Source organism: Marmota flaviventris, chromosome 7 (assembly GCF_047511675.1).
Source record: "Marmota flaviventris isolate mMarFla1 chromosome 7, mMarFla1.hap1, whole genome shotgun sequence".
In the NCBI taxonomy this organism is placed as follows: Eukaryota; Metazoa; Chordata; class Mammalia; order Rodentia; family Sciuridae; genus Marmota; species Marmota flaviventris.
In genome coordinates, this window is record NC_092504.1 from 127,644,561 (window position 1) to 127,670,235 (window position 25,675).

Below are 25,675 nucleotides of genomic sequence, written 5' to 3' on the forward strand. Positions count from 1 at the left end.
GTTAAAAATAAATTCCATTCTTTACTCAAATACTGTGTTAGTCAGCTTTGTGTGGCTGTGACCAAAATACCTGACAAGAACAACTCAGAGGAGGGAAAGTTTATCTGGGGCTCAGGGTTTCAGAGGTCTCAGTCCATACATGCTGGCTGAGTCCCTCGCTCTGGGCCCAAGGTGAGGCAGCACATCTCAGCGGAAGGGCCCGGGAGAGGAAAGCAGCTCACCTCTCAATGGCAGCCAGGCAGCTGGTGGGTGGGAGCGGGAGATCAGGGAAGAACAACCCTTTCCAGAGCAGGCCCCAGTGAGCCACCTCCTCCAGCTGCACCCCATCTGCCTGTAGTTACCACCCAACCAGTCCATTCAAACTAGGTGGACTGATCAGGCTACAGCTCACACACCCCATTACTCTACCTCCAGATATTCCTATTGAACACAGGAGCTTGGGAGGGACACCTCATATCCAAACCATAGCCAATACCCACCCAAACACAGTGCACAGCAACGGTTAGCCAAACCCCCTTCTTCTCTTATGTATTTCTCCACATTCACAAATGCTCCAGCTCAGCCCTCCCTAGGCCCTCCGTCCAGAGGAAGAATACTTTCTCCACCTTCAAAATAACAGTTTTTCCTTTTCCTCCTTTTGTTTGTTTTTGTTTTCCTCCTCAACATTTGATTATGTAGAAAGATTTTTGTTTCTGGCCTAGATGGAAAAAAAATCCATCCTTTTTTGATGAGAACACAGGGAAACTGGGTTAATGATGGTGGGAGTCTCATGAGGGGCCTAGAGAAGAGAGAAAATGGTGACCACTCATGACTCCATCATACTGTCCACCCCAATTACAGTAATAAGACTCTGAACACCAACTAAATGGAGGGGGAAGGAGAGAAGTTTGTCTCTGCAGTCAATGAAGACTTTGTCATGGGCTTTCCTAAGACTCTGGCTTTAAATATGTGATTCTTCTAAAATTTTATTTATGTATAACTCACGAATTAGACAAGAAGTAAAGTCCATGAATAGAGGACACAGTTTTCAAAAATGCATGCTCTAATACCCTGGAGAAGAAAACGCTTCTTAAATCATCCCCAAAGAGGACTTTCCCAAAGGTAAGGAAGTTTAAATTGGTGCCGACGTATTGGATTCCATAGGAACCCTCCTGCCGAGGGTTGCTGTTGGGATAAGTGTCCCCTAATGGCTCATGTGTTGAAGGCCTGGTCCCCAACCCGTGGCACCGAGGAGGTGGTGAGACTTTCGGGATGTGAGGTCTAAGGGAAGGTCTTCTGGTCACTGGGGACATGCCCTTGAAGGGGAACTGGGAGTCCAGTCCTTTCTCTTCCTCTTCCTCCTTTCTCTGTCCTGGCCTTGGAGGTGACTACTCTGCCATGCCACTCTGCTGCCATGGTGCAGTGCCTCACCACAGGCAGAAGTGACGTGGCCAACCAACCATGGATGGAAATCTCCAAGACTTCTAGCCCAAAGAGGCCCTTCTCTCTATAAGAGAAAAGGGAGAGCAGCAGAGGAGGAGGAAGCAGATCAAGGGAAAGGGGAGGAAGAACAGAGTGAAAGTGACTAAATTATTCTACGTGTACATATGGACTTATCACAATAAATCCCATTGTAAGTATAATTCTGACACACCAATTTTTAAAAAAGTAAATTAAATAGAAGAAAGACCAGTAGAGTAGAATAAGGGGAAGGGAGAGGGAGGAGGGATGGGAAAGGAGAAGTGCTGCTGAATGAAATGAAGCAAATTATGTTTCATGCACGTATGAATGTGATTCCCAATATTATGTACAACTATGATACAGGAATAAAAACATAAAAAAATAAGTTGATCATCTCAGGTGGTTTGTTACAGTAATGGAAAGCTGACTATCATACCTGCCAGCAAAAGAAAGATTCCTTTCCCAATTCAGGAAATGGGCCATCATACCCATTTATCTCCCTCCTGTACTCTCCACTCTGAGCGTCTGTTGAATGGGGATCCTTCATCTCCATACCACTGTTGGTTATGTCATTTGGAATGGAATAAGGGAGTGGGGGATATCCTAAGAATCTAGAGGTGAGTTTGGTATAAGGGCGTTGAACCCAGGGACACTCAACCACTGGGACACATCCCCAGACCTTTTTTGTATTTCATTTAGAGACAGGGTCTCACTGAGTTGCTTAGGGCCTTGCTAAGTTGCTGAGGTTAGTTTTGAACTCCTGATCCTCCTGCCTCAGCCTCCTAAGCCACTGGGGTTACAGGCGTGCACCACTGCACCTAGCCTTTAGAAGAGAGTTTTTGACCTTCTTCAAAGGTGACAACAGGCAGTGCTGGAATCCATGCCTTAGATTTGATCTTGAACAATGTACAAGGTCATGTGGGGGCTAAAGATTGTGCAGCATCCACATGACACTTTCATGCTTTTTCTTGGAGTGGTATTTTTCTTTTGGATGCTCTTAAATTTTACTAAATTTACACTTGAAAAAATCCCACTGTACTTCGACCTGGCTAAGGGGAAGTAAGAGAAGTGCTTTATTTTGCTTCTGTTTGTGTCAGGAGAAAATGAGAAGTACTGGTGTCTAGGAAGCTTGTGAGGCTTTGGGTATGGAGTTAAAAGTAAGAGAACTTTATAGTTTAAAAAAGTGACTGAGCTGTGGTGCATTCCTGTAAACCAGTAGCTCAGAGGCTGAAGCAGGAGGACGACAAGTTCAAAGCCAGCCTCAGCAACTTAGCGAGGCCCTAAACAACTTAGCAAGACCCTGTTTCAAAATAAAAAATAAAAAGGGCTGGGAATGTGGCTCAGTGGTTAAGCATTCCTGGGTTCAATCCCAGGTACCAAAAAAAAAAAAAAAAAGTATCTGTGTGTGTATTAATAACAGAAAATGGGAGAATGTAAAAATTAAAGAAAAACCAACTCTTACCAGAATTTTCCCAAGATCAGCCTTTCTCATCTCAGGCTGCATTTGTCTGCATAAACCTTGCACCTGTGTTACCCAAATCTTTCCCCTCCCCACCGTCTCCGCCATTTTCCACAAGATGGTGAAATACAAAGTAACTTAAGTGACTAGATTTCTTCCTCAGCTCACAGTGTTTCCAAGCATCAAGAGCATGAGCAAGTGTCTTCCAAGACCACTGAACAAGCTTTCCACCTGCAAGTACTTTTCTTCCTGCATCTTCTCTTTCATTTACCCTTCACCTTCCTAACATATCTCCCGCATGAAAATTGCCAGAACTCTCCATCCATGAATCTCCTTTGAAATCCCATCACATTCTAGTCTCCTTTAAATACATGTTACATGCTATAAGATATGTTTGTTTTTATGGGATGAATATGTACATATGTATGATACTTACACATGTATATGTAGCATGTGTGATCCCAAGATTTAGGAAGTCTCTACAATACACAAAGTTTCTTCATGTATGCTTGTTTCTTTATAACAATGTAAGTTTGGTGTTATTGTTTAATTTTAGATACAAGGAAACAAAATCAGAGACTTTAAGTTAGCATGCCCAAGTTACAACCTTAATAAAAATTCCCTTCTTTCTTGACCATGGCCCTTTGGTGTCCAGCCATTAGTATTCTTGTTCCAACCCTCCCTGCTAAATTGAAACCCCATCTTTTTATACTTGCTAATATGCTCAATGCTGGATAAATATTTCTTGAATTCGTAATTATAAATAGCCCTTAAGGATTTTGTGCTATTTTACAGTGAACCTTCCCACTTGGATACTGAATAATTTTAATCTGTTGATTCACTTTTTTTTTCTTTATTGGTACTGGGGATTGAACCCAAGGGCACACTAACACTGAGCTAATCTTCGGTCCTCTTTTAACAATTTGAGACAGGGTCTTGCTAAATTGTAAGGATCACACTAAGTTTCACAGTTTGGCCTCAAATTTGTGATAGTCCTGCTCCGACCTCCCAAATTACTGGGATTACACGTGTGTACCACTACACCCAACCTTTTAATTCATTTTAAAATGAATTACCATATGTTCAAAAATAGAATACATAGGGTTAGAGATGGAAGAGATCTCAGTAAAGTATTTTCTGTTCTTTCCGCATCAATGGAAGAAAATAGGAAAATTACTTATGTTATGCAAACCGGGTAAACCCTTGAGATATGAAATTGCTAGTCAAATTGACCCATTTCCTGGATGATGAGTAGTGACACCATTTTGCCTAAAAAAAACTACTGATATTAAGAAGCTCTCTTTAAAATTGATATTAATAGGTATCTTTAAAACATTAATGAACTTCTTTAGTTGTGACTGTCAAATAAAAAATCAAGTCAATTTTGCCTAAGGCTTTAAGCAATCAGTCAGCTCAACAAAAAACATCAGTCAAGACAGTTGATTACCTGAACCAATTGGCAAAAATGAGTTTATCAGTCAGAATAACTGATCCATATATAAGGTCAAAAATTCTTAGAAAGAGGTAATTTTGTTCACTGTTATTCTGTACCCTTCCAAAACTTGGGGACATTTTTTCAGGGTAAGTATGGGGTCTGCTAACATGTACACACAGAACTTCAATAAAAAGCATGAAGTGGTGCCACCCAGTTTTAGGAATAAAATTGTATTTTATGAAGTATTCATTTTTAAAAAATAAAACAGAGTTACCATTTGAATTATTTATTGAATCTGGTAACCCAGACTACATTTAATTTGATCCCTCTGACCTTCAGAGTCCATTGAATTCAGTCACTGGTGACAGAGAATTTTTTTCTAAACCAGGAGTGTATGTTAGTGTGAACTCAGTACTATTCAAGTTCATAGAATATTCTAGAGTGAAAACAGCCACAACTGATTAAATTACAGAGTAGAATCGGCCAGAGTTGGTGCTCTCCTTCTTATTCTTTAACGAAGTATGCCAGTCCCCAAACATTTAAATGTTACACTTTCTGAAAAATGCCTGTGCATATAAATTCTATTTGTTAGAAAAGGAATCAAACCTCCATAATTTGACATTGCAAGTAGAGACAACTGGTCTACCTTTGCAATGGGGAGTCACTCTACACAGAGGAAGCACCTGGAGGTTTGGTCCTGGTGTCTTCCCTGAATCCCAGCACCCTCAGCCTGGCTGTCAACTGCCCTATTTTATCTTTCCCTGGCTGCACTTGGAGCTTTACAGACACCAGAGCCTGCTGGAATAGTCAGGCTGGATTGCATTTGTTATTCCCTAGAGCCAAGAATGTGTTTCTTAAAGAAGGTGTGTCCTAGATTTTAGCCCTCAACACACTTTGGGGAGGGGAAACCAATGCTTGCATTTGTAAGTCTTGTTAGAAGTCTGAAAGCAAGAAATGCTTTTCATGCTGACAATAGGATTTTTGCTTTATTTGCAATTTCTCTCACAGAACTTCTGCTACCTGTCTATCCCTTCCCCAGGAACAACCTTAAGATGTTAGAGAAAATCACTTAACAAAGTGTGCTGTAATTACAGGGAAATGTAACATATCTTTGCAAGCGTCCAAATTCTCAAAAATTCATTTGAAACATAGTTTCCCTCTTAAATATACTAGAGTGAAAATTTTAATTTACCTCTTAATTTCTTCCATTGAGGAGTAGATTATGTGGCTGAAATCTCAGTTTTGAGAAGAGAATAATAAAGGAGAGTCAAGTCAGTGTAGGCTTGGAGGTTGGAGCTGATTCACTCAAAAGCTAAGGGTTAGTTGTGTTTCACACTCGGGGTTCAGTCCAAGGATCACTATTGGGGGCAAACCCTTGAGATATGAAATTGCTAGTCAAATTGACCCATTTCCTGGTCAAAACAGGAAACTAAATGCTTGAAGGCAGAGTGAGCTGTTTATTTACACAACCATCAGCTGGGTGTGCAAGATGAGAGTTCCAGGTGAGTAGGTGTGAACCTAGTATGAGGTCTGCCTCAAGGGTGGCAGGCCACAGTGGAATGAATGAATGAAATGAAAGGGTGTTTACTCAGATAGGGTAAGGGTGCTCAGCAATTCCACCTGCTTTCTTACTGCTCATACTGTGAAGTGATTTCTTTTTTTTTTTTTTGGTCCCAGGGATTAAACCCAGAGGCACTTAACCACTGAGCCACATTCCCAGTCCTTTTTTTATATTTTATTCAGAGACAGGGTCGTGCTGACTTGCTTAGGGCCTTGCTTAATTGCTGAGGCTGGCTTTGAGCTTGCAATCCTCCTGCCTCCCGAGCTGCTGGGATTACAAGCATGTGCCACTGTGCCAGCTTATGAAGTGTTTTCTAATTTTATTTCCAGAAAACATGTGAAAGGGTAAGTTCCAAGCAAATCTGTGCATGAAACACCTAGTGAACAATAGGAATGTCACCGGTGGTCCCCAGAGGAGCCTTTTCCAATCTTGGGTGTAACTAGGGGAGATACTGAGTGCTGTGGGCAGATATCAGACTCATTTGATGGCTACGAAGTGCCCTGTTAAAATGGCACTGTCCAAGACAACATGTACTTCAGAGACACCTGCTGTGTTCCAGGGCCTGAGCCAGTGGCTTAGGATACAGAAGTAAGTTATGGAGACAGGAGAGAGAGAGAAAGAAAGAGAGAGAGAGAGAGAGAGAGAGAGAGAGAGAGAGAGAGAGAAGGCTGGAGGGGGAAATAAGTAGTATAAATTGTCAGTAGAGTTAGCCTTTGGTCCAAAAGAGGAGAGAGGAGAGGAGGCTTGCTCTGAAGAGTGTAAGATAAGCTACAATGATCAAAGAAATATGAAAATGAAATTGATTATTGGGTATAGGCCAGTAACTGAGAGCCCAGAATGAGAGGGGGAATATGAGGATGAGGCCAAAAGGAGGATGCAAGGCAGATTTCAGAGCCCTTGCAGACCCTGTTAGACCTCATGCAGAAAGTCTTGGAGAAGAGCTAAGGATCACAAGCAAGGCCAATTGCACCGGCTGAGTTGTCATCTGACCTCTGACCTCTTCCCGACTTCTCTTTTCCTTCCTTCTTGGCATCTGTGCATCTTACTCATGTCTGAGTTGCCATGTGACCTCTGACTCCTCTTCTGATTTCTCCTTTTCCTTGTCCTTCGCCTCTGTGTATGTTACTCATGCTGGATGTGCTCTGTTCAGAAAGCAATGTACACAAAAATGTCACCAGCTCAGACCATCTAGTCTCCTCCAGAGATTTTGGAAACTACCATGTGAGACAAGATCACTTGTGGTGATTATGGGACAGGCCAGACCTCTCTCGGATAAAACCAAGGACATTCAGATGGAAGATGCTGAAGCTCTTAGCCATTGCATTCAAACTCAGTCCCACTGCGATCCAAACAGGAGTGACGACGAGGAAGTTCATGTGACAGCTGAGGCAGTTCCCTCTCCCAGGACTCTGCTTTATTTCACCATTGACTTTGCTTTAGATTACCCTGCACTTCCTAGAAGCAGCACAGTATAAGGTGATTTGTGTATATGTGACCTCCAGTGACTGCATTGGGACTTCGGAGGGTGGAGAGGGGCAGTGGTGGTGACAGAAGATGAAAGCCATAAAGAACACCAGGTTGAGAGTTAGCAGCCAACTTCTTCCCACCATCAATCTTTCTATTCTGACCTCCCTGCTCACTTCTGTTGGTGCTAAAAGGAGCACACAGAAAAGGCCTGATGGGAGGGTAAAAAGCCAGGCTGATCCAAAAACACACAGGTTGCTCTGCGATTCGCTTACCAGGTGTTATGAAGAGAATTGTGCCTCCCTCCCTCAAATTCACGTCAAAACCATGACCCCAGTGTGACTGTATTTGGAAGCTGGGCCTTTCAGGAGGTAACTGAGGCTAAATGAGGTCAGCAGGTAGGGTCCTAATCCAATAGAGCTGATGGTCTTATAAAAAGAGGAAAAGCTGTGTGTTGTGGGGCACACTTCAGATCCCAGCAAGTCCGGAGGCTGAAGCTGGAGGATTGCAAGTTTGAGGCCAGCCTCAGTAACTTAGCAACACCCTCTGTCTCAAAATAAAAAATAAAAAGTGTTGGGGATGTAGCTCAGTGGTAAAGTACCCTGGGTTCAATTCCTAGTACTAAGAAGAAAGAAAAGAAAAAAAAGTAGAAGAAAGAGGAGGAAGAAAAGGAGGAGAAGAGACAACAGGCCTTTCTGTCTCTCCTCTCTTCCCTTTCTCTCCATTTTCCTCTCCCTCTCCGTCTGCCCCTGACTCCCCAAGACCGGCAGAGAGGAAAGGTCTCATGAGGACACAGTAAAACAGTCAGCTATCTGTAAACCAGGATGAGAGGCCACACCAGAAATCAACCTTGCTGGCCCCTTGATCTTGCACTTCTGTTCCGAAAGCTCGGTCCTTGTCACCCAGTCCTTGTCACCGATGCCAGTCTAATAACAAGGACACAGTTTGGAGAAAAAGGGAAAAGAAGGTTTATAGCTTTTCTAGCAAAGGAGAAACACAGGGGACTCCTGTTCCAGAGACCGTGATTCTGCCCATCAGGGAGAACAGGGGGCTTTTAAAGAGGTGATTCAAAGGCTGCATTCCACGTGTTCTCTGTTGGAGTTGAACTCCCTTGTTAATTTGGGAGAGAGTCATTTCTGAGATCTTCTGGTGCCATCCCCAAAGTCAATTCCTTAGTTCCTGTGGTGGGTGTGTGCTCAAGGACAGATAATTCTGCCTACGATGGGGAAGAAAAGTAATCCTGTTTCCCCTGAGATTAGGGAGGTGACAGGGAGGGGGGACTTAGGGAGACAGAGGAAGAAAAAGAAATATATCCATTTTAAAAATAAGCCACAGTGGCAGAGCAGCAAGGGCTATAGTCAAAGCATAAAGTGGACCATGATAATGCTTCCAGCCTCCAAAACTGAGAAAATAAATTGCTCAAGCTTCACATTCTATCATATAACAGTAGACCGGACTAATATACCAAGAGAGCCAAGATGTTGAATGCAACTTCTGCCTTGCAGAATTCATGGAACACAGTTCTTGCTCAAATAGGCCAGGTTTGTACACAGGCCCTTTTCCCTGCAACAAACAAAACAAAATTTTTTTTTTGTTTTTTTAAGTTAATAGTCTAGGAAACACATGGACATAATGAAATATTATACAGTAGACATGACTCCGTGGGTTGAATTATGTCCTCCTCAAATTCATTTGTTGAAACCCCAATCCCCAACGTGAAGACATCTGGAGATGGAGTCTTTGGAAGATAATTAAGTGGAAGTAAGGTCATGAGGGTGGAGCCCTCATGATGGGATTAATGTCTTTACTAAGAAGAGTCACCAGAGTCACCAGAAAGCTGGCTTTTCCTCTCTCCAACATGTGAGGTCACAGTAAGACAGCAGCCATCTGCAAGCCAGCAAGAGAGCCCTGTCCAGGAACCTGACTATGCTGACACTCTTGTCTTGCACTTTCAGCTTCCAGAACTGTGAGAAAATTGACTCCTGTTGATTAAGACACTCAGTCCATGATATTTTGTTATGGCAGCTCTAGCTAACTGAGACACATGAGATCTGAAGAAATTTTAACTTCTTTCTCTTACCCCAGCCCCCAACTCCTGTAATCCTTCTTCCCCAGAGGCAATCACTGGAAAATGTTACTATTAATATACTAGAATACAGATTGATTAGATGGGCACGGTGGCGGATACCTGTAGTTCCAGTGGCTTGGGAGGTTGAGGAAGAAGAATTTGAGTTCAAAGCCAGCTTCAGCAACTTAGTGAGGCCCAAAGCAACTCAGCCAGACTTGTCTGAATAAAATATTTTTTTTTTATATGGACTGGGATGTGGCTCAGTGGCCAACCACCCCTGAGTTCAATCCCTGGAACCAAAAAAAAAAAAAAAGAATGGATAGAAGATAAATAAGCCCCCCTCATGAGAACGTTCTACATATTCTGGCCTGAACCTTAGCTTTTTTACTCATGAATTTGTCATGTAAACTCATCTCATACTATATATACAAGTAGAGGGGACTCATATTTAAAGGTTGTGACTTATACCATTTATGAACATGTAGCACAATTTCTATAGTCTGTCTTCTGTTGAAAGGCTATTTAAACTTGAATACAAATGAGCTACAATAAAATAGATGTACATTCAATTTTGTCACATATACAAGTGTAAGTAGGATAAAATTTTAGAAATTGGGTACTGACTCAGAATTCTGATTTTTTTAATAGATATTTTGTAGATATTGCCAGATTCAGTCATTCTCCCAATGTACAGAGGTATCAGGAAGCAATTTGTTGGCTACAGCTCCCCATGATGTCATTATCACCTGACCTAGGGAATACACCTACAGTGCTGTGTCACCAGAAGTCATCTCAATGCTGAGCAAACAGGCCTCCCTCCAGTGTTACACAGAGCCTTGGGATCCTTTTCCTCTTCCATTCTGCTGCTGCCAGAATTTTAACTCAATTTTTCCTCTTAGTTTCTACCTAGGAATAAGAGAGAAAGAAAATATAGAACTATATTTTATTGTCCCACCCTGGAGAATGTCTTTACATTTCTTTAATTAGCCTGGGAGAGAGGAGGGGGTTTTTGTTTTTTTGTTTGTTTGTTTGGATAAAATGTTCTGTGTCTTCATGGACACTTTGTACAGGGCTGAACCACTTCAAAGGATGACACCAGGTTTGCTTAGGTGAGTCAAAGCTACTTCAGCTTTTATTTTCCTTATTCTCTCAGTGGAGGAGCAATGTAAAAAGAAACTTCCTTCCGCACTTGTAAACTTCACCAAAAGACATTGGAGTGCAATGATTTTCCCAACTCGCACTGGACATTTTTCCTATACAAGTGGATTCACTGGGGAAGTGAGAAACAAATCCTGACTGGTTCTTTCCAGTGTCATATGGTATTTTAAACAATTAGGGATTTGATTTGGGATCCAAAATACAGAGGTGCCTGGGGATTAGTAGTTTTAAGAAAATACTTGTACATTCTAGTCCATTGAATAATCCACAGGGGCTTCCTGGGCTTTGGATACTATAGCTGCACATTTCTTATTTTTGCTAAAATTATTTAATGTTTAATTAAATACTATTTGAAATGTCTTTTAGTGGATTTTCTTTATCCTTTGGCTCTCAGCTTACACATCACCTGAGGGAAGTGTTTTGCTGATATTTTATGTCAACCCCGCCATCTTCTGGATTGAAGAGCTCCAAGTCTTTCTCCTTTTTAACATTTATTACAAGCTGTCATTTAGACCTGTAGTATCTGCCAAAGGTCCACATGTTAAAGCTAGGTCCTCAACCTGATGCTACTGGGAGGTGGTGGAACCTTAAGAAGTGGGGCCTAAGCAGAGGTCACTGGGGACATGTCCACCAGCTTCATCCTCTTTCTTTCTTCCTGGTCATGCTTGTCACATGCTTCTGCCATGATGTGCTCCCTTGTTATGTGCCCAAAGGCAACAGGTCAACCAGTCACAGACTGAAGTCTCACAAACTGTGAGCCAAAATAAAACTTTTCTCTTTATAATTTAATTGTTTCAGGCATTTTGCTACATTGATCGAAAGCTGACTAACATGTCATGGATTGAAGTTTACATGTATTTAATTCATTGATTGATATTTGTGTCCTACCTTCTGTAAACTTCATGAGGGTCCAGATCATGTTTGCTTTTCTTTTTTTTCTTGTACCAGGGATTGTACCCAGGGGCTCTTAACCACTGAGCCATATCCCCAGCCCCCCCTTTATATACATATATTTTGTTAGAGACAGGGTCTCACTGAATTGCTTAGAACCTAACTAAATTACTGAGGTTGGCTTTTGAAATTTCAATCCTCCTGCCTCAGCCTCCTGAGTTGATGGAATTACAGGTACGCACCACCATGCCAGGCATGTTTGCTATTCTGTAGCAGTGCATTCCCAGCATCTAGCCCAGTGCCAGACATTTAATATGCATTCACTAACAATTGGTGGAGTAGTGTGTTAGCTATAAAGAGAATGCATCAAGTGAATACAAAATCATGAAGGTGGTTTGGGACCCAATGTAAAATTGAGAGGTGAGTTTAGATAATTTCATTAAATCAGCCTGGTATCAAAGGATAAATCAATGCAGGCCTGAAAGCCCCAACCTAGATCCCATTTATACATTTAACTAAATCCATGATTATTTTAAAACAATAGCATCCCCCTGAAGCACCCTTCTCTGACCTACACCAGTGGTCCAAAAGTGTATTCCTTAGATCAATAGCATCAAATCACCCAGAAACTTGTTAGAAATGCACATTTTCAGGCTTCAACTGACCTACTCAGTCTTAAATTCTGTTGATGATACCTTTTTTCCTGGTCATGCTTGTCACATGCTTCTGCCATGATATGCTCCCTCTCTTTTAACAAGTTCTTCAGTTGCTTTTTCTTGGTGTAGTGCATGCTAAAATTTGAGAACCACTGACATCCACAAAGCTTATCACTCAAATAATTGAAAAGGAAAACCAATTAAAAGACAAGAGTCTAAGTTTCTTGATGGAAATTGAAATGAAGAATGAAGAAAAGATCTGGAGACCAAATCCACACATGAGTTCTCAGCAGTGTTGAACGGTTTCCAGCTAAGGGTACCTTGGAGAGAAGAGCCCCACCATACTTCTCTCCATCTCATTTCAGTGTTGCTCTGCCAGCTCATTTAAAATCATGCTTGTGTATAAAGCACTTGGAACAAGCACTCAAGGTGGTCTGGGAAAAATTCCACCACTCAATGAAGCTTATTAAGGATTAATTCCTAGACAACTGTAATATAAAACAACAACAAATAATAATGGGGGAAGTAGCATAATGATTAAGAGTCAGTCTACCTGTGGGCTTCCTGGTTTTACATTTTGACTCTATCACTTTCTGCTTGAGTGTCATGATCAGGTGACTTTGCCTTTGTTACTTGGTTTCATCCTGTGCAACAAGGAGTTCAATAGTGCAGTCAATCCCTCCCTCATAGAGTTTCTGTAAGGATTAAATAAAATATAAAATAAATTATATGGCTTTGGCACATTGTTAATTTCCAATAAATATTAACCATATAACATACAGAATGTGTGTACATATACCTACACACACACACACACACACACAAATTTTATTGTCCTTAACCTCCTTAGGTTGGGTTGTGACCTTAGGGTTTTTACCAGAAGTTTAAGATTCAACAATAAAAAGGACTTGGGCCTCTTATCCAAAGAAAATCATGTTCCTCAGTGAGAACACTAGTTGACAAACCTTGTCTGGGGCGGCTATAACTGAACAGTACCTCAGATTGGGTGGCTTATAGGCAGTTGCAATTTTCTCTCTGTTCTAGAGGCTGGGAGTCCAAGGTTAGGGGGTGTGGATGGTTGAGTTCTGGTGAGGATCCTCCACTGGGCTGTAGTTTGCCCACTTCTTATGGGACCCTCACATTGCAGAATGAGAATAAGCTGGCCTCTGGCCTCTTCTTACAAGGGCACTGATCCCAATCAGTGGTCTACCCTCATGACCTCATTACCTCCCAAGGTGTTGTCTCCAAATCCTATCACACTGGGATTAGATGTTCAACACAGGGGTTCTGGGGAGACACAGACATTCAATGCATTGCACTTACTCCTAACCCATCCAACTCTCTCTTACACACACACACACACACACACACACACACACCTGCCATCAAGTCGGAGTAGCTGTAACCCATAAGGGATACAGTGTCTGTTGTGAGAGGGCTAACCTAATTGGGAGGGGCTGGGAAGGATCCAGAAATTTCTGTTTTCTCCTTTTCCATCCTACATATCATTAGTAGGGAATAAAAATTGCCAGAGAGCTAGAAGGATTCTGTTGATTGGGAAAAATGGGGTTCAAGTCAGAGGACGTGGTGTGCAGACTCTGGGGCTGGATAGGGACCCCCAGCTCATCTGGGTGGATCATCAGCAAAAAGGGGCCAGGTTCTGGTGGAGTGGGTCTTGGCTGAGAAAGTCTGGCTGCTATTTGAGGGACTTCCATAAGAAGAGGAAGAGTGTTCATAGGATGAGTGGCCCAAAAGACAACTGTTTACTCCGAATCCCACACGGAGCAATCCCCACTAAAGGAGGGACGTCAATTCCCTTAAGTGCTGTGCTTGGAAAAACCACACTTGACAAGGTAAAGCTATCGGAAAAAGCAGGGTGGGGGAAAGACCACAAAAAATGGCATTAAATATCTGCATTTTTTACTATAAAACACAGCTCTAAAAGACAGTTTTCAAAACCCATGAGATGCATGGAACTTGGTCAAGTAGGTGTTGACAGTAGGGACCCTCCCTATGGAGTGAACCGCTGTCCCCACTCTTGAATAAAAGGGCATCTATATTGGCAGCTGTAGGGGACAGTTTACCGCAGACTTGGGTAAGGTGGAAATGTAGAGCCGTTTGCTTCCCTTTCAAGTTTCGGTAAGGTGCTGGGGTAACCCCCCGAGCTTTGCATACATCTTCATGATTCTTGTTGGGACCTTGTCAACACACATAAACCTGTCTTCCTCCTCCAGAGCCCCTGGACCTGTCGTGTCATCCTTACAGTCCTGATCTTTAGTTTTACTCAGATAAATCCTTGGAATATAGATGCAAAACCTTGTTGTCTCAAAATAACAGCACAGAAAGAAAAGATGTCCCTTTGTTCATGTGTGCTAATAAGCATAGATAGTCATGTGGAAGGACATTCACACTCAAAGGGCAAGTGTTATCTCTAACACATATAGGTTCGGAATTATTTCTTTTTGCTTATCTGTATTTTTAAACTTTTAAAAAATCAACATGATTTACTTGTGTGATAAGAATTCAACATCAAGGCAGGCACAGTGGCACATATCTGTAATCCCAGCAACTAGGGAGGCTGAGGCAAGAGGATTACAAATTTGAGGCCAGCACTGGCAATTTAATGAGACTCTTTCTCAAAACTCAAAATTAAAAGGGCTGGAGATGTAGCTCAGTGCCCACTAACACAAAACAAACAAATATCTATTAGTTGGAGGTGCATAAATTTATAGTATAGTTCATGTGACTCCCTTAAACACACACACACACACACACACACACACACGCTTCTTATGATATAGATGGTTACTTGCTCCAGGTTTTAGTGAAATCTAGGTATGAACTGGTATTACCATCAAGGGGTACCACTTCAGCTTTCCAAATAGACACATAGAGTTGATCAAATAAATTGTAATTTCTGGTAAAGCACTGTTTCACTTAACCACTATCATCTAGAATTCTGTGATCTATTAGCACATCTGAGAAAGATTTTTCTCATCTTTTTCAAAATGCATGTTAATTGAGACTTGGTTTTAAAATCCAAGAGCTCTAGGGTAGTAGAGAAGGCTGTAGTCAGTGATATTTATTTTTGTGTTCAATAAGTGCTTTTCCAGTATTTGTTAGGTGGTTGAGGATTGGTTCTGTGTAGGGAGAAAAGAGGAAATTATGTTTTTGAAAGTTTCATTTAAGGACAGAACGTCAATCTGACTGAGTCATTCCCGTTAAAAGCAAACTGTAATTTTCATTGAAATAGAAATCAGTGTGATTTAACACATTCCCTTTTTATGGAAGATTACATTTCACAGCCTATAAGAGGGTTGCAAGTGACAAAAAAAGCAAAATCCTCGTCAGTAAGATTTTATGATGAAAATGTCTACCTAGGTCTGTATTTTATAGAAGAAGTAAAAGACATCATTGAGAACTGTATCTTTTGCAAAAGAGAGCTAAGTAGTCAATGCTTAATGAGACTTTCAAGAATCTTGGGACAAAGAAAAATTGGTTTAAAATGTTTTGTTCTACTTTTTTGTTTGTTTTTTCCTTAACACTGATAAGGGCCACCCAATAGCCCACTCTTCTTTTTGCCCTTGGGGAGTTTCTCCTTTGGAGTAGAAAGGGAGGTGGTTTTTTCAATGTATAACTGAAAATTTTCAAAGATTTTAGACCCTCAGATTATATTCTGTTCTATGATTTGTAATCTTATTTGAAAGCTCTGAGAAGATGAAAATCAAGAAATTTATGCTTACAGTTGATATATTCTGTACAGATGATAAGTTTGAGGGTTTATATACAGTTAGTAAATTAGAGGGTTTGGGTGGCAGGTGATATTTTGTGTTGGTATTGCTATCTAGATTTTCCTCTTCATTTTTTATCATTTATTCATATGATAAAAATGTTTGGAAGATTTGAAATTTGAGATAGAAATACTGTATTTCTCTCACAGAACATTGTCAGTATAATGAATGAAAAGACAGCTGGGTTTTCTTATCCTCAAAAGGAAACCATGTAACCTTTTCCTGAATTCTTAGGTGAACCTATGCAGAATTAACCACCATCTTCCATAAAAATATACTAAACAATGTGTGAATAAAAAGTATTTCGTGTTGCAAAGATCAATAAATCTGTTAGTTTTTATCTTCAGAGGGAAAAAAGACAAAAGCCTTTTATTATATTTATAGGTACCTGCACAGTTAGAGAATACATTACCATCTTTTTTGTTGTTGGTGGTGTGGGGATTGAACCCACAGGTGCTCTACCCCAGCCTTTTTCATTTTATTACAGTCAGGGTCTCACTAAGTTGCCCAGCCTGGCCTGAAACTTGGGATCCTCCTGCCTCAGTTTCCTGGGTAGCTGGGATTACAGGTGTGTGGTCCCACACCAGGTCCAAACTTCTTTTACCTTTGATATTTATATGGTTGGTATTAATATTTCTGTTTTTTGTTTTGTTTTTAGAAAAGCCTATTGATGATGTTTTTATTTTTGTTGTTTTCTTTTGTTTCATGCTTGTTTTGTTTTGGACGGAGGGATTGAGCCCAAGGGTACTTAACCACTGAGCCACATTGCCAGACCCTCTTTTCAAACTTTTTTTTTTTTTCTTTTTAGACAGTGTCTTGTAATTTGCTTAGGTCCTCTCTAAGTTGCTGAGTCTGCCTTTGAATTTGCAGTCCTCCTGCCTCAGCCTCCTGAGTGGCTAGGATTATAGGCATATGCCACCACACCCAACCTGTGTGTGTTTTCAGTGAAAAAAGAAAAGGGGCAAGTAAGTCATTGGCAAAAGAGCAGCATAACTGTGAAACAATCACACTATATCCTTAAAAGGAAGAAGCAGGTGTTTTCTGGTTCTGAGAATCCATAATCAAGACCGGGTGCTTTTATGAAGATGGTTGATTGGCTTGTGTAAAACAAGGGAAATTTCAGACATTTCCCAATTAGCACAATATTTAAAGGCCAAGTGAAGGAGCCCTCTTAGAATAGCTAATTTTACAATAAACATTAAATTTTTTGTGAGAGTTTATGAATAATCAATTGCACAAAATACATATTTATACATAACTGCCATGGCTTGGTAATATGACCATATGGTGGCCAATGGTAGTCTGGGCAACAGCCTGCTCCCTGGTACAAATAGAAAAGTTGAGTCAGTCAATTTCCCTTGTGGATTATAGCTAAGAAATCTCTAGAGTCGTGAGTGAATGGAGGAAGCTACAGGTTGTGAACCATGATAGAAGTTTGGAACCAGAGAGGCTGTTCTGGGTCCTGTGTATGTCAAACTTATGAGGGAACAGAAGCAAGGGGTGAGCAAAGAGACCAGCCAATGTGGAAAGACACCAGTGCAAATGTGCAGAGATAAGCAGAGGGTCTGGGGGGTTGTAGGGTGAGGAAGAGAAGAAAAAAAAATTCCAGAGCTTCTAGAAGATCCCTGGTTCTAATTTGGTCTATCTACCATGCAATAACTCCTCTCTCTCTCTCTCTCTCTCTCTCTCTCTCTCTCTCTCTTAGATCAAGAAATTCAAATCATTAGTTTGGCTAAGAGGAAACAAAAGAAATTATGTTATATTTTTTTAATGCAGATTATATTCAAGAGGATACCATCACTGAAAAAACAAGTTGATTTCTATTAGGTAAGCTGGTCTGTGACCCTGTCACTTATTCTAATGGTTTTCTTATTTTCCTCTGGGAAATATTATTTTCCCCCACACACCAACCCTTCTGCTACTCCCTTCACCAGGGCAGGCTTATGACTCAGATCTGGCCAATCAGTGGATGAATCTCAACATCCGGAACCTAATGATGGGTGATGCTGTGAAAGCATTATATAGAGATATGAACTATTTAATTCATGAGAAAATATGGAAAATGGTGTGGAAAAGGAGGAAGAGTTAAAATTAGGATTTGGGTCATAATACTCTTCAAAATAACAAAACCAACTTTTAACGCTGCTGCTATTTAATTACCCAAGTTTCCATAGTCAATTCCTTTCTCTCTTTTGGGTTTCAATTTCTTTGTATGTAACAAAGGTATTCTTTGCTCCCTTTGTTACATACAAGGGTAACATCAGTCTATACTCAGGCCTTTTCCTCCCTAAACACAGAAACCTAACTAAAGTTTAGGAATTCAGTAGTGATATACACACCTGCTTCTAGGGCACTAACAGATTCATGGGTGCTCAACCTGGGAAAATAATTATCTTCACCCTCATTGGACCTGCAGGAGATAATTGTGAAGCAGACAAAGTGTTTCCTTTCCCTGACCTGTGAGTTAAAGTTTTATTCCATCACTCTTTTCCAATTATTATAATGTGCCCTTTTTAACCCAAACAGTTAATCTGAAAATGAAATCTCCACTAATATCCTACTTCATTCCCTACCTCACCCCAGAAACTCTTGTCTCCTTCCTTCCCTACCTCCCTCCCTTTCTCTCTTTCTTCCTTTCTGAAACACAGATGCATTGACAGAGTTCATCTGTCCAAAGTGATTCCAACGTGGGGGAAAAATTATGTTTCATTCGTTTTTTAAAAATTACCAGAGCAGCACAGAATTCAAAAGTGGAATGATTGTATGAATGGGTGTGTGGTGGTACTGTTACAGGTCAGAGTGATTTTAAGGAATCTCTTCCCTCCTATCATATACAGAAGGATGGTTCTGGCTGTAATATATTCCAGCCACTTAAAGCTGGAAAAACCAAGTGGTGGCTTCTATATCATCAGTTAGCTCTACTACTTGCAGAGCTGACTTTGTGGTGACTGGTTGATCTTGTTTTTCCAGTTGGTTTAGCAACTGGACCCTCTATGAAGGACTCTATATCAGATATCAAAGCTACTTTACTGCAAAGCCTTGGATCTTTGAAACAATATTATTCTTTGCTACCCCAATTGGCCACCTTTCTCCTATTTCACTAGACAGGAAAAAATTCCAAATAGCTTACTAGAGCCATCACCCTTCTAGGTTGGACAAGCATTTTTTTTTTAAAATGTTCATTGCTAAAATAGTATTTTCCAACAGAAATCCTGGGGGTGAGGTGAGGAGGAATGGACTTCTCCCAGAATTATTAGCACTTTGTTAGTCTGCTTAGTGAATTCTCTCTGCTGCAACTGAAACCAAATTTCTGATTGACCACTCCTGGGCCTGCTGGGACATGGTATAGTTAATAATACAGCACTCTGTAAAATCCCTAGTCTGTTCTGGGAGAACCAGGTTAGGAAGGAGTAGGCACTGTGCTTGGTGTGGAGGGAGTGTGGGCAGACGTAAGAAAGTATCTGAGACTCTGATATTTCCAAGAGTGGGTAAATCCCACGAAGGCAAGGTAGTGGGTTTATTGGGAAAGGAGTGAGGATTAGAAGGAAAACACACCTCTGTGGACAGCAGGAATGTGGGTGAGAATTGCCAAAGACAAATGACAACTCTCATAAGTTTGCTTCAGTTGGATAAAAGGAAGCAGTAAACCAACTAACTGCTCAAGGGTCAGGCCATCAGAACCCTATGTGGATTGATTTGGGGAAGGAGAGTGGGAGATTTCAAGGAGACCCCCTGCCCCAACACAATGCCATTATTTACCCTTAACCCTACTAGGCATCTGCTGAATGCTTTTCTTTTTTCAGGTAGTTCAAAACCATCCTTGGGTTTAAAACTAGTGAGAATAAATTGAACAGTTAAAATACTCATCTATTTCACAGAGGAATGGGTTAGATTAATTTGGTTCTCCTGTGTCGTTTCTAGTTCAGCACATTTGATGTCCTTTGTTTTCCTTAAAAAAAACAAAAGGCACATTTTAATAAATGAACCATGGCAGGATGGTACACGCAAGTCACCATCAACTGCTGGTAATTGCTCTGATTTTTTGCAGTGTCCTTCTAGGACAGGTTATTGCAATTTATTATAATGGCAACCCTGATTTCCTGGAAAATATATTCTAATTCTTCCAAGAAACTGGAAAATAACAAGGATTTTAAAATTTTCTTTTTTGCTTTAGGTGTCCAATGTGGTTTTCCAGGCAAATTTTTTAAAATTTGTTTTGGTTTTTCTTACTATTATACTTTTATCTTCCCAAAGGCAAGATTTTGGTATGTTTTGTCCACTTTTTATCCCCAGGGCCTAGAGTATGGTAAGCCTTCAATAATTATATAATAAATAAAATGAATAAATGATTGACCAAATGCAGGAATTGTATAAGTAAGTTGTATCTTGGTAACCAATTTATTTAAAAACACAAAAAGACTAAGCTAAATTTACACATTAGAGCCAGGATAGAGGTTTGGATGTCAAGCCACAAGTTTAAGCAATGTAAGGACACTTCAAACGACAGAATTAAAGCATTTGGTAAGGATTTTTAAAATGCTAGTTATATAATGTGAAACAATATCTAGAAGCATTTCAAAAATATTGTTATAAAGATATGTTAATACATGTGTCTCATTAGTAATCTTATTGTGTTTTTTTTTTTTTTTTTTTTTTTTCAGATTTGTGAGTGAAGGCATTATGCTGTGACTGAAAGTGCCAAATGACATTTTGAGTCTGTTAAATAGTGAAGGTGCCAAATGCCTGGAGGTCTGATATCTCCTTTGGGCAGAAAATCTGCCAGTGTGGTCAGGTACAGGAGGCCTTCCAATCCTGTCAGCCCTCAGGGTAGGGAACTGTGGAGCTGCCCTAAACAGGAGCTGGGCACGCCCCCTTAGCCTTCAGTAATGGGGGTGGGAACTGGCATTGCAAGCAGCGCGAGGCAGGTGGGCTTCACCTTCGCTTGGCATAGAAGTGCAGCTCTGGTGTCCCCCAGTGGGACTGGGCTACATCCCCGTGTTTGCTGTAACACAATGCCTTGCCTTATTTGGGTGGAATTTTCTTCTGAATGTCTTTTCCCTAAATACAAACCGGGGTTCTGGGTGTGGTGGCTCTCTTGCCTCCTGCCTCCCTTGTTCCCCTCAGCATGGGAGCTGAGGTCTCAGAGCCATCCTTGAACCACCAAAAAGGTATTTCTGTGTTCATGTGGTCCTTTACTTGCCAATCCAATCCGCATGGAGTGACCCTGACTCCGTCTCCCTCACGAGAAGTGGGTGGTAGGGAACCAACAGTACACTCATGACTGGCAGCCTCAGAAGAGTGGAGGGGTGTGTTCACCCAGCCATTTGACAGATTCCCCCTTACAAGTCAGAGCTGCTTAAGCAAACTTTTGAAGTCCACTGTGTCTTAGTCCACGGTGCTGTTGTAATGTCATACCTGAGCCAGGGTAATTTCTACAGCACACACATTTATTTCTCATAGTTCCCAAGGCTGAGAAATTCATGATAAACTTGGCCACCCCAGGTAAGGGCCTTCTTGCTGTGTTCTCATATGGCAATGGCTGGAGGGTAAACTAGCCCAAAGCTACTGAGCTGGAACTTCTATAAGGGCCTTAATCCTATTCCTGAGGGTGGAGCCCTCATGGCCTAATCACCTCTTAAAGGCTCCACTTCTTAATACTATCCCATGAAACACCTGAATTTGGGAGGTGACACATTCAAACCCTAGCAAAGCAAGAATGTCTCAGTTGAATGCTTTGCTCTTTGGGAAAGGGGGAAGTTCCTAGGATTGTCAGGCATTTTCAGCAACGCAGAGTCTAGCAAACGCTGATCATCAGGGAAGGGAGGTCTATTTAGATGAACTATTTCCCAGATCTGCCCAAACCAGAGGTCATCAGATAAGCAGGTGGATGGGCTGTGATCACCACCAAAGACTCCATGTGTGCGGGAAAGTGAAACTGCCTAGGGATATAAAGCCTGGTTCTTGTGTCTCTGGCTTCACTTTCTTAAAACATTTAATCCATCTATTAAACGTGGATAAATCTCTGAATTTCGCCATGCCGGGTCCTCGAAGCTCCAAAAAAGCCTAATATAGGAACAGCTGTGGTGTGAATTAGTTAGTCTAAGCTTTTGGGCTGCTTCCAACTTCGCAATTGCTCATGACCTACAGGTCAAGGAAAGAAGTGATGTAATGCACTTAGCTGGGCCGCTTTAATTACAATGGAATGGAGAGGGGGAGGGGTCACAGGCGGGGACAAGTTTGGCGCATGACTTGCCCTAGGGATGCAGGAAACAAAAACATCGACAACCATTGGTTGCGTCCACTTCCGACCCTCGGATCTAGCTGCACGTCTGGAACCTTGAAACACACATTTCCTGGGAAGAGGGTGGCGCTATCCTCTCTGTCAACCTGAAACACAAACAGCGCACACACGCTCACAGAGGCTGGCAGCGTCCTCCCTGCTGGGATGGGCGTGGGGCTCAATGCTTGGCACAAGGTCCCCAGAAGGCTCCAGCGAAGCCAGCTAAGGCTGCTGGGCTCGGCGCGCAGAGTCCGAGGAGGATCTGCGCCTGTGGAAACTGGTGTCACCCGGGTTCGCTCCAACTGAGCCGCGCTGTCGTCATTCATTCGCAGTGTCCGGAGCGTCCTTCCAGAGGAAGCTGGGCTGGCCGCTGGTGCAAGTGGCCCTGAGAAGGAGTGTTAACGCGCGGCGTACTCGGGAGCTCTGAGCAGCTAGAGACCCAGGCGGCCTCGGAGCCGGAGCTGCCGGAGCAGCCGCGCCCCAGCCGGGCTCGGCCCTGACCGCGGGGACGATCCACTCGCGTCGCCCGCAGCCCTGCCGCCGCCGAACGGGATCCTGGGACCAAGCCACACCACTTCCTCCTCCTCCCGCTCTCCATCCTCCTCCCGCTCCTCCCGCCGCCGTGGGCCGGAGCCGGGCTGCGGAGCGGCGGGCCTGGGCGTCTGCGGCCGCGGGCGCGCGGGGGGCGGCGGCGCCGAGAGGAGGATGCTGCTCGCAGCACCCGGGTCCTCGCGGTCCTCCCGGGCCGCCCGCGGGGGTTTCGTTGTGGCCTTGGCGCCACGGGCCGCCCCCTGGTGAAGTCGCTGGTGCCAGCCTCACCTAGCGGGCGGGCGGGCGGGCGCGCGTGTGGCCGGGAGTACGCGCCCGTGCGCGCCAGTGTGCAGGACCCGACCCTCGGCCCCTTTGTGCGTCCGCCTTCGGCGGCTGGGACCATGTGGGTGAACCCCGAGGAGGTGCTGCTGGCCAACGCGCTGTGGATCACGGAGAGGGCCAACCCGTACTTCATCTTGCAGCGGAGAAAGGGGCACGCCGGCGACGGAGGCGGCGGTGGCGGACTGGCCGGTAAGGACCTCGGCCGCTCCCTGCGGGAGGGAGACCGCGCACTGCGGCCCCGCCCGCGGCTCAGGGCTGCTGGCCCCGGGGACGCCGCCTGGTCCCCCGGGTCGGCCCCCGCCCCGCCAGGGTGTGTGGAAGGCGTCGGGAGTTGGGATTCTCAGACTGGGCGAGGGATGCTGCCTTTCTGACCCTGTCAGGCAATGGGGTCTTCGCGTGCTGGGCGCCCCCTTAGTGGGCGATGTTGATGAGAAGCAGGATGAGTGAGTCTGGGGCGGGGGGAGCCTCAGCCCTTATGAATTGAATACATTATTCCCTCCCCCTCCCTCCTTTAAAAAACATCGCTTTACATGTGGAAAAGAGAGATGGAATGGTTAATTTTTACTTCACTGTCTTTACTGGCAATAGCAGGATCAGGTATAAAAACACTCTTTTGTTTTCAGGGAAACAATCAGTAAGGAGCTGATGTGGTCATTTCCTATATTAGTTATGACCGAACAGAATGAATAAGGAAAAAGAAATTCTTTTGTTGCACCTAATTAGACATTAAACAAAGCGAGTGATCTAGTTCTTTTGTAAAAAGAATTGGCTGTACTACCGCATTTTAACTAAATGCTATTATTACCTCAGTCACTTCTTCTCTAACCCCCTCACAAGGTATTACTAATGTAACTAACTGAAGCCATGCCATTTTCAGGATTATAGTATCAATCAGACCCATATCCCAAGTAGTGCCATATCAGAAAGATCTTCCTTTATAAACTAAGTAGCACTTGGCGGGAGGTTACAAATAATCTTGAACTCATACTAGAGAAATTGATCCTTCCCTTCCCCTCGTTAGAGTGAACAGAACTGGAATACTTTTTACAGTGAACAAGTTAGCAGAAGATTCAGAAGTTTAACTAGGAAAGAGGCTACAGAAGAAATGACCTATGACCTCTTTAGGCTGGAGACTATTTCACTCTTTTCAGAGTTTGCCTGCTAGGTAAATTGCTTTCACAATATCCTGCTATGAAATTAAAAAAAAAAGATCTTGATATGGTATGTATTTTATTGTGAATATATTTATAAACTGGATTTCTCAAGATTAAAATTCAGGAGTCATGTGGTACAGTATATACTGGCATATGTTTGAAAGATTTTGCTAGTACATCTGATGGCTGATAGGCAATCTGATTTTTTTGCACTTTTCAACTAAAAGAAAATCTGTAACACTCTAGTGCCATTATGGAAATACTGACTGGTGAATTCGAATCAGAATTTTCCAATTCATTTTGTAGGCGTTATCTGAGTATAAACTTTAGTGTGTAACTTGCATATCTAATACTGGGATTAGCCTAGATAGCCCTTCTTTAAACTCCAGACAGCAATGTGGATAGTTTATCATAATAACAAAGAACATATCCAATTGGTTAACTCTCTTTGACTAATATCCACTAAGTATTTATTTTCCCCAGTCATTTGCAACAGGATATGAACACTTCAGGGATGTAAAGCCTTCTTTTTCTACTTAAGGTGTTTATTGTATTCCTACTGATAGAGTTGTAACTCATTACAGTCTACTGTAGTGACCCATTTCTCATTTTGTCCACTTAGAGTCTTGTCATTGATGACTTATTTTAGATAGTTGAGTTTTTTTAATTAAAAACTCAAAAACTATTGCACTTATTTCTGAAATAATTGAAATTATCTTCCTGAGTGCAAATATTCCTGCCAACAAAAGCTTATTTTCAGCCAACAGAGGTAAAATGTTTGGTCTGATAGATTAGGATCATGTTCAAATGTAGTAGTGACATTTTAGAAATTGTTGTATATAGCCTTTTTTTTTTTTTTTTTTTGTACCAAGGATTGAACCCAGGGGCACTTAACCACTGAACCACATCCCCAGCCCTTTTTATGTTTTATTTTGAGACAGGGTCTTGCTAAGTTGATTAGGGCCTTGCTTAGTTGCAGAGACTGGCTTTGAACTTGATCCTCCTTCCTCAGTTTCCCTAGCCACTGGGATTATAGGTCTGGGCCACCATGCCCAGCTTATGATGTATATAGTATGTTCTAACTCTAGTGTGAATTCATTTATTCATTCATTAACTTACTAAATCATTTACAGGTTTTTTTTGGGGGGGCAATTTCTGAAGTGTCAGCGTCATGAAACTCACAGTCTAAAAGATCAATGCTGAAGAAATCATCACATAAATTAATATAAAATTACTGCTCTGTGGGGTCTCAGCAACAAAACAAAACAAACAAACAAACAAAAAACAGAACTCAGTCTAGTTCAAATGGAGAGTTTAGTGTAAGGGCAATTTAGAGAGATGGTTTATCAGAATCAGTGAAAGGCTTAGTGGTGGGAAGCTGTTATCACCTCAGGCCTGAAAAACAAGAGGCAGGGATGATGTTACCAGAGTCCATTAATGCTGGA

General features: G+C 42.2%; 1 protein-coding gene across 1 annotated transcript in view; it reads left to right on the plus strand.

Moving 5' to 3' along the window:
• Positions 1-22,737: 22,737 nt before the first annotated feature.
• Tbc1d9 (TBC1 domain family member 9) overlaps positions 22,738-25,675 on the plus strand; it is a 110,023-nt gene continuing 107,085 nt past the window's right edge. The window contains exon 1 of the mRNA XM_027926675.2: positions 22,738-23,265. Coding sequence (XP_027782476.2) covers positions 23,136-23,265 — 130 coding nt within the window. The 5' untranslated portion in view covers positions 22,738-23,135. The remainder of the gene's footprint in view (positions 23,266-25,675) is intronic.